Consider the following 9950-nt stretch of genomic DNA (forward strand, 5'->3'; position numbering starts at 1 on the left):
GTTCATCCGTTCATTCCCAAGATGAGCCAACAACTTTTCTTTCTTTACCAATATTGGATAGGACTTGCCACCTCTCAGAAGTAGCTGAACTGCGCAAAACAAGCGTTGGTCATTAGGTATCCACTCCACTAATTATTTCAACTAAACTTTGATTCAGAGATGTTAACACCAGGCTTGAGTGTCTTATGCCCTGCTCTGGAACGCAATTATGTAGGCTTGTAGATGGAATGAATTGTCGTTGTTGAACACCCAATCGAACTTGATAGTTACAGCGTCACTTCGTAATAAAAATCTCATCTTTTCTATCTGGGAAGAAAAGCGAAACCACATTCGTGCGAATCAGACTGGATTGCCGAGCAAAGAAACAAGGCAAGGTGCAGCTCAAGAATTTCCCTCTCAATAAAATGACAAGCATAGATATGCCTATCATCTGAACTTACCATGCCACTTATATGCAAACATTCTAGCTTCATATACTCTCATTCCAAACTTCAAATCCATTAAGTGTAAAATTCTTCAATAACTTCCAAGATAAATGTCCTGCTAACTCGAGAGAATAAACAAAAAAAGGGCATAACTCACCATAAAATGGTTTTGACGACTTTTGAGCATATAACGAACTTGCAAATGGTATACTTGTATGATATAACTGAACTAACACTATTTGATTTTTTTTTTTTTTTTTTTTTTTTTTTTTTTTTCGTTTACAAGAAAGGAAATTGCAAATGGTATTTGATTCATTCCATCAAAAATTTTATTTTAACGTATTCTACAGGCAAAGTAGACATGTACTGCAGTCGATACTCTTAGATTGCAGTCGCATATAAACTAGCAATCAAATTATTTGTTTCTTACGGTAACAAACTCATGAGATAGTAATAGTTTATGTTACTTTAAAAACTTCCCCTCTTAAACGAGAAAAATTCAGCAAAAATAACTGAAGCCTAGCAGTAGCAGGAGTTCCTCCAGCATTGTTGGATAGCCATGTGCATATAGGTTTTTCAACCATCTTGGCACCTTTTTAAACTGTACAACTCTTCAAGGCAGAATATTCAACTGTGTCTACAGGCCACCTAGTGAAAGACCAACCAAAATGGATCAATTTATGTAAGCTGTGAGCACTCCAGGCACTTGATTAAAAATGATTATCTAAAACAGAATATGACTCTCCTTCCAATTCCAGTAAGTTGAAAGAATATACTCAACGAATACTTACTAGAGTTCAACTGCTGTACCAGTGTCCTCAGAACGAGGTGGTCTCCATTTACGATCTAAGGTCTCCCTTTTCACTGTTTTCTGTATCTTTAGTTTCTCGTCAATGAGGTATAGCAACTCTTGCAACCCAACTCCCGTGATAGAAGATGTTTCCACATGTTGAAGACCTTGAAATTCAGAGCCTGGATTAGACGTGGTTTTCCAGGCTTCAGGGGACTCCCCTTGATGCTCATCCCGAGTCTCCAAATCCTCCATGCCATCACCCTGTTCATCACCCAAAGGTTGTACACTCTCAGGAGATGACAGCTCAGATGCACCATCATCCTCGTCAATGGACTCACTGGGTGACATTTCAGACACTACATCATCCTCCCCAGCTTCTGAGAAACTAGAAACTTCATCATCCTCTCCTTCACCCAGATATTTGTCAGCTCCAGCTTCCTTCTCTAGGAGATCTACCTGAGCAGGTTCCATAATCAGACACCCCTTGATGCCAAAGATGCCAGAAGAATGCATGTCTGGTAGTTTTAATTAAAGGGAGCTGTTTTCCTGGATGGACAGCCCAGTATGGAATCTAGGATAGCCCACGTAGTTGTTCCACATGGCAGGTCAAATGGGACAGAAATTTTTGGAGAGGTAGGCCCAAAGGTCCCCTGTTAACATGTATTGTTTCACCCACATGGAGTTGACCAAGTGGCAAAGTAAAGCAGTAAAAAAATCCAGAACTACTGTGTGCACCAATACATAGTAGGTTAGATAATGGAATTTGAGTCGCAATTTGACACGTGGCCAGTCCAAGGCACTCCCTACATATCCAATGGCTGGAATTGCCACTACACTCTTCCATGTGGCACAACTAGGTCTAAAGCTCATAGATTCCATGGTGGACTCACTGGATTAAGGAGTCCACGGAACATTTGCCTTAATTCACATGGCAATGATCTGCCAAAGATGATAGATGAAACATCTACCAGGTGAAGAGTAATACCTTATTCCAAACTTCAATCATATTCTGAAGCTTATCCTCAGAGACCCCTATCTGCTGCAGTACTTCAAGTACAATTGACCGTTGGTCCTCCAGATCGACTGCAGTCGAGTCTAGTACATGCTGCACCGAGTTCAAATACAGGCGTTAGAGTTTCTTCTCTGCCAAGATACCTGAAATTCTCAGTATACCAGCACCATAGGAACATAACATCAACACGGAATAAAGAAATTAAAACAAAAAAAGGAGATCATCTGACAGATACTTCAGGGACATCTAAGTTTTTCAACATTCTTACCGGTTGCGATTAAAAACCTTGTGGTAGACCTTTTCAGTTTTCTACATAAGCCTATAAAGTCTAACAATAATTGTATTATAGGATATCAACACCTTCATCCATGTCCTTATTACCTATTATACCTTGAAAGAGAGTTTAAGAAGAAGATCAACAAAACTCTGAGATATCAGTGTCAATCAGTCTAACTATACCGCATACCCTTCACAAGCATGCAAAATATACAATGTGTACATCATATACAGCACAAAACTGAAAATAGAATGAGAAAAGGAAGATAGATATCTGCAAGAAATCAAATTATCACTGAAGCAATGACCACCAATGTTAACCAAAATTTAGCAGATTTTTCATAGCTGTATATACAGCAAAAAACTGAAAATAGAATGAGACAAGGAAGATAGATATCTGCAAGAAATCAAATATCATTGAAGCAATGACCACCAATGTTAACCAAAATTTAGGACATTTTTCAGAGCAGAAGATCAGCAGCTCTGATCTGACTAAATCCTTGGTCGGAGATCACCCCTGGAACTCTCTTCAATTCCCTAAAATATGGGCAGAATCTAATGGACAGAAAATACCTTGTCTCGCCTATGTCGATATCAGTTAAATAAAGGCCAAAACAGGGCTGCCGCCAACTCCTAGAAGGTGGTCCTATGCTGTGATTTAAATATCAATATGCAGCATATGAACAGTAGAGGATGATGATTAATCCTTCCAAACCCAAGTTAAATCATCTTCATCAAACACCGACAACAATAGGAGAAAGAATTCTTACTTGAGAACAGGAAAACAGAAAAGAGAGTAGGGAATATGAACTTTTATTTCCCACCATTAGGCCTAGATCAGAATCCCTCCAATCCCAAGAGTCTCTCACTCTTCATGGAGTCACACAGCAGCAAAAGAGAAACAGCCATTCTTCATTGATAAAAATTGTTGGTTGCTTATAAGCCTTCAATGTTGCTATTTAAAACAAAAGAGGCCATTGCTATGTAAGAAACCTATCTAATCAAACTTACATAGTCATTAGGTAACTGAAAAGGAACAAGGGTGATTAATCGTGGGGGTAGATAGGATGAACCCTAGGTCCAGATTACACATCCCATCTTTTTAATAGGATCTCAAGAAAACCCTAAACCAGAATTTAGGTCAACAACAAGGTCGAAGTCAACCGTATCCGATGAAGGTCAGATTCTGGCCAATGTTCATAAACTGTTAGAATAAGCAAACCCAAAATACAGCAACATCCTAACAGCATATGTGAGTCAACAGTCAAAACAGTATAAACTTGAAACTCGTAACCAATATTTAGGAAATTAGTAAGAGCAGAAGATTAGCAGTTCTGATCTTACTACAACCTTGGTCAAAGGTCAACCCTGGACAGCTCTTCAATGCCCTAAAATATGGTGAGAATCTAAGGGACAGATTACCTTATCCTATGTCGGCCAAATAAAGCCCAAAACAGGGCTGCACTCCTAGAAGGTGGTCCTATGCTGTGATCAATTATAAATATACACAGCATATGAACAACAGCAAAAGACGATGATTAATCCTTTCAAGCCCACGTTAAATCATCTTCATCAAATACCAATAACCATAGGAGAAAGAAAATTTACTTAGGAAAACATAATAGAGAATTACAGAATATGACCTTTGAATTCCCACCAACAGGCCTAGATTAGAATCCCTCCAATCCCAAGAGTCTCTCAAATTTCACTGAATCTCGCAGCGGAAAAAAGGAAACAGCCATCAATAATGAATCCTTGGTAGGAGATGAAGGCCTCCTTCCCCTGACCTGGCCTGACCCGTCCCCATTCCTCCTTCCCCTCCCACCGGTACCCATTCAAACCCCGCCATCTTGACTCCTGATCCTTCCGCCACTCCGCCCTTGCTTCCCCAGCCTTGGAACTCTGTTGTCTCCCCTTCCCTCCTCCTCCTCCTTTCCTCCAACTGCTGGCCACACCCTCTTTTATCTCCCTCCCTCCTCTCGCAATTCCATCCTTGTGGATCTCTGCCCCCCTGGCCTCCTTGAACCTGAAATCCTTAAATAGAAGTCCTGCCTTGTAGGTTCCTTCCTTGGCAGCCGAACCCCTTTTACTATGGTTAAGTCCTCCCTCCTCAACCAATGGAAACCCTCTGGTACCATCCGCACCTTCATGCTGGAAACCGGTATTTTTCTCTTCAAATTCTCTGATCCGACGGATAAATGTGCTGCGCTCGATGGAGGCCCCTGGTATGTTGGGAAGAAGCCCATATTCCTTCGCCAATGGGATGAATTTACCTCCTTCAGTCAATCAGAACCCTCCTCCATCCCCCTTTGGGTTGTCTTCCCAAATTTTCCTCTACACTTATGGTGTGCCAAAGGTCTTAGTCTCATCGGATCTATCATCGGAAAGCCCTCGTACTCCGATAAAAGAACGAAATCCATGAACTTTGATAGGATCTGTATTGAAGTTCAAGTCCACCAAGTACTTCCTTCTACAGTCACTATTTTGGATGGAAAGGGTTACTCCTTTGAACAAGAGGTTCTTTACTACTGGATCCCGCTGTAATGTACCCTCTACAAGTGCTTAGGCCATTCCACCACTATTAGCACAAAAAATCAAAATATTCCTATGTGCAACCCTGATGTCAATGCCATTAATCAAGGAAACCATAGCACATGATCGATGAATGCTGTAGGCAATACAATAAAGGCCTCCATTCTAGGCCGTGAAGCGTGGCCGGAGTCGCAGACCTGAATTGAAGGCCGCCGAAGACATCCTCGTTGGCGGTGCATCCAGTTCGTGGACCGTTGGTCAGACAGTGGATCCTTTACCCTCGGTCGAAACATGTTCTCGCTTCTCACTTGCTTTGACAAAGATGATGGTGATGGTACTCTGGCATCTCTGGCTCCTGCCTCCCTCTACCCTAACCCTGTTGCACCTCCATCGGATGAGTTGTACCTTTCTACTCTGGCTGATGGTTCCTCTCCTTCCCTTGCTGACATGGATGACAACCTTTTCTCTTCCGTGTCAATCCCTTCTGAGCTCTGCCTCATCGCTTCCTCCTCTCCTCTCCCTCCCTTCTGTGACTCCCTGACCTACGGCTTCTACCCTACACTCCTCTTTAGACTTCCAGCCTCTTCCAAACCAATCTTTATCCTCTACTTCAACCCCGGTTCGGTCCGACCCCCCCCCCTTTGCCCCCTTAAACTAGTTCATTCCCTTACAACTTCTCTCTACCTTCTCCAAATTTCCTCTAGACCACCCGCTCCACCCAACTAAACTTTATAACCCACCTACCTACCCAAACCCATCCTTAGGCCCCGACTCCATGCTTGACCCACCTTCTAACTCTCGCCCTGCTACCTCACCCGACTGCCCTATCCACCTCCCTGCTTCTTCCTCACCCGAAGCCACCAACCCGCCGTCGTCGTCCCTTGTTGCCCCCTTCACTGCCGCCACCCCCTTAAATGGTCTTGTGTACTCTTCTGCAGGTACTACCCTTGGTGCTTCTATCTTGGAAGGCCCAGACAATGCCCTACATTGCTCTCCTGCAAGCCCTTTGCCATAGACCGTTCCAGCGATGCCCCCTGTGCTGGTTCTGTGCTTGCGACTGCCCCCGCAATTGGTTATTCTCCAGGCACCTCTGCCTCGGAAGGCCCAGACAGTGCCTCTACATCACAAGCATCTTCCTCGACTCTGCCCCAGCAACTCCTCGAAAGGCCCAGATGTTATCCATTGTACGATGGATCCCAGTGATGCAGATTCTTCACCAAACTAGGCTTGTTTTATTAGGAATAAGCTTAGGGTTGGGTTGTATACGTGTTGGGCCTTCAATCCATGTGGTTCGGAGTATATTGTGCTACTTTTATGGGTCTAAACTAGGGGTTCTAAGGTTGCATACGGGATTCAATGATTTGTTTCCTTTTTCTTTAGTTTCCTTTTTTTTAGATGGGGTTATTTAGTTTCTAATTTTCAGTCTTAAATTAGTTTCTAATTTTCAGTCACAAGACTTTCTATTTTGTAAGTTTCTATTTTCAGATTTAGTAACTAGTTGAGTTTCTAATTTTTAGTTTCCTATTTCAGTTTTTGGAAACTAAAGTTAGTTTCTATTTCATGTAACCCCTATTACTATTATAAATAAAGCTATGGCTCCTTTAATGAGCCACGATTTTCACAAACTACATGGCTGCTGCTGCTGTTTTCTCTGCGAGAGAACTTCCTTGTGTTTGATCAAGGCATTGGGTTGGTGTTCGATCCGACGACTCTTTGCGGCGAGAAGTCCAAGAGGTTCATCTTCAAGTGCTCCTTTTCTCCTTCAAGGTTTTCTTTTTCAAGGGGTTTATTGCTGTTCAACGAACCAGGTATTTAAATTCCAATTCTGCCCAGAATTACCATCTGTTGAGAAATCGATCTCTATTCCCTGAAGTTCTTACAGCCCTCAGTTGTGACTGGATTTTGGATCGATCCTTCCTTACCATCAAGGGAACACTCGACCTGAAAGAGGGGCTGTTTTGATCAGTCGTTTGAGAGATAATTAAAATCTCTAGTTTTTTTGGACTGTAGTGAGAAGATCAGAACCGATAGGGATATTGTTGCTTTTCTGCCTCTGAATGTTAACCAGATTATACCCTGTTAAGAACCTATTTCTGCACCTGAATTAGCTATGATTTGCTGGTTCATAATCTGAAGTCTTAGAGGGACAGCTTGGGATTGAATTCTGATTTCTGAGAATTAATTCTTCTCTATTTTCTGATCTGTTGATTGCTGCCCATATGTGGATTATTACTAGTTGTTCTTTGTTTAAAAGTTCCTGAAGTTGAGACTTGGTTAGACTCCCTATCCTAGTCTACATTAAGTGGTATCAGAGCATGGTTGGGAACAACACCCCTACCCTAGCTTCTCTTATGGAGATGCTACAGACTATGAGGACTGAGATGAGGGCTGAACAGCAAACCTTACGGACTGAATTGAAGGCTGAGTTGAAGGCTGAATTGGATGCCAGGTTGTTGAATGAAGAGACCCCACCCCAACAGCCTACTGGCAGTTCACGTACAACACCTGAAGTGGACACTCCAATGAATGTGGTTACTCAGTTGGCTAATAGGAGAGCAAACCCTAATCTGAGAGCACCACAGAGGGTTCCGGTAGCACAACTTAGTTTTGAAGAGCATGTAAGAGGATATTTTGAGACTGAGCGTCCCGTGCAACAGAGGTATTCTGGAGATTCACAGAAGGTCAAGCTCGATCTGAAAGAGTTTGATGGGAGATATGACCTCCAATTGTTCTATGATTGGGTAGTGGCACTAGACGACTATTTTGACTATTATGAGTTACCTGAGGAACGGAAGATGAAACTAGCTCGTGCTAAGCTAGTTGGGGCTGCTCGTGAGTGGTGGAGGACCTATGAGCTAGAGTTGGAAGACCGTGGTAGAGAACCTACTAGTTGGGAAGAGATGAAGCTTGAGTTATCAGATAAATACTTGCCACGTAACTTCAGAGCTCGCATACAAGACCAGATGAACTCTCTTCGTCAAGGGTTTATGACTGTTGCCGAGTACATGAACAAGTTTGACGCACTTTATTCTCGTACAGGCATAAGGGAGAATGAAAGGCAACTGTTATCTCGGTTTCGACTGGGATTACGAGTTGAAATCAACAGGGGTATCGGAGTTGTTGAAGTGCACTCAGTGAGGGATTGTTTTGACAAGGCCCTACGAGCAGAGGAGCTTCTAGCACAGCCAGTTAGAAGGTTTGGTTTCCAAGCTGGGGAGGTAAAGAAGAATTTTCCAGCCACTAAACCTAGTAGCTCAGCACCTCCAAAATCCACTTTTCCTCCACGAGTTGATCATAAAGGAAAGGCACCCATGACAGGTAGTAATAAGGTACAATGTTTCCATTGTCAAGAGATAGGACATTTTGCTAAGTCTTGTCCGCATAAGCAGAGGGTTAATGCAGTAGCTGAGGTTGAAGACTCCAATGAGGAGGATGAGTCAGCTCTTTATCCCTACCCATTAGATGATGATGATGATGATGATGGTGGATATGACTATAATATGGAAAACACTAATGAGGATGATACCCAGGGAATAAATATTGTTACTCGCATATTGGTGGCTGAAACCAAAGGAGAGGATTGGCGACGTAACTGCATATTCTACAGCCGTATGAAGTCAGGTGAGCATACTTGTTAGATTATCATTGATAGTGGCAGTTGTGTCAACGTTGTTTCTGAAGCCTTTGTGAAGAAAGCAACCTTGAAAGTTGACCCACATCCTCAGCCTTATAAGGTATCCTTGTTGAATGGTAATACCTTAGAGGTGAATAAGAGGTGCTCAGTTCCTTTGAAACTTTACCGATATGAAGAGAAAGTTTGGTGTGATGTGATCCCAATGAAACTCACAGATGTATTGCTTGGTCGTCCCTGGATGTATGACAATGATGCCATGGTTGGAGGGAAGAAGAATCTGTGTACTTTCATGTGGAAGGGTGTTCCTACAACTTTCTATCCGGTAAATGTGCCGGCTGAAATACGGCGGAAGAGATCATTAAGGTCAAATCAGAAGGGCATTGACAATGAGAAGGTATTAGTTCTGCCCACAAAGGAGTTGCTAACTATTTCCCATAAACAGTTCTTACGCACAAGCCATGAGACTGGAATGGTTATGGCACTTGTTACTAGGGAAGTCACCCCCCAACCTGAGGTAACGTATAGTGCACCTATCAGAGAGCTCCTGTCTGATTTTTCTGACTTAGTCCCTGATGATCTCCCGGATGAGTTGCCTCCCATGAGAGACATACAGCATGCCATTGACTTGGTACCTGGTTCGGTTTTACCCAACCTTCCTGCTTACAGACTTAGTCCTACTGAGCATGCCGAGCTGAAACGGCAAGTGGATGGGTTACTACAGAAGGGCTTCATTGAGGAGAGCTTAAGTCCTTGTGCAGTACCAGCTTTACTCACGCCAAAGAAGGATGGTTCTTGGCGTATGTGTGTGGACAGCCGTGCTATCAACAAGATAACAGTCAAGTACAGGTTTCCTATACCACGACTAGATGATATGTTGGATATGCTGTCCGGGGCAAAGGTATTTTCCAAGTTAGATTTGAGGAGTGGCTATCATCAAATTCGCATCCGTTCTGGGGATGAGTGGAAGACCGCCTTTAAGACCAAGGATGGCTTATATGAGTGGAAAGTCATGCCGTTCGGTCTGACAAATGCACCTAGTACTTTTATGAGGGTGATGACACAGGTCCTTCGTCCTTTCATTGGTCGCTTTTTGGTCGTTTATTTTGATGACATTCTGGTATACAGTAAGAACCAAGAAGAGCATCAGGATCACTTGAGGCAAGTCTTGAGAGTACTCCGTGCTGAGAAGTTATACATTAATCTCAAGAAGTGTTCATTCATGCTGCCTAAGGTTGTATTCCTTGGATATATAGTGTCATCAAAGGGGGTTGAAGCTGA

The 9950-nt window shown here is 42.8% G+C and overlaps 1 protein-coding gene across 1 annotated transcript in view; it reads right to left on the minus strand.

Moving 5' to 3' along the window:
- Window positions 1-719: 719 nt before the first annotated feature.
- LOC122072151 (GTP-binding protein At3g49725, chloroplastic) overlaps window positions 720-9950 on the minus strand; it is a 27471-nt gene continuing 18240 nt past the window's right edge. The window contains exons 12-14 of the mRNA XM_042636712.1: window positions 2204-2323; window positions 1217-1674; window positions 720-1073 (exon numbers count right to left, since the gene is read on the minus strand). Coding sequence (XP_042492646.1) covers window position 1073; window positions 1217-1674; window positions 2204-2323 — 579 coding nt within the window. The 3' untranslated portion in view covers window positions 720-1072. The remainder of the gene's footprint in view (window positions 1074-1216; window positions 1675-2203; window positions 2324-9950) is intronic.

This window comes from Macadamia integrifolia, chromosome 2, assembly GCF_013358625.1.
Source record: "Macadamia integrifolia cultivar HAES 741 chromosome 2, SCU_Mint_v3, whole genome shotgun sequence".
NCBI classification, from domain to species: domain Eukaryota; kingdom Viridiplantae; phylum Streptophyta; class Magnoliopsida; order Proteales; family Proteaceae; genus Macadamia; species Macadamia integrifolia.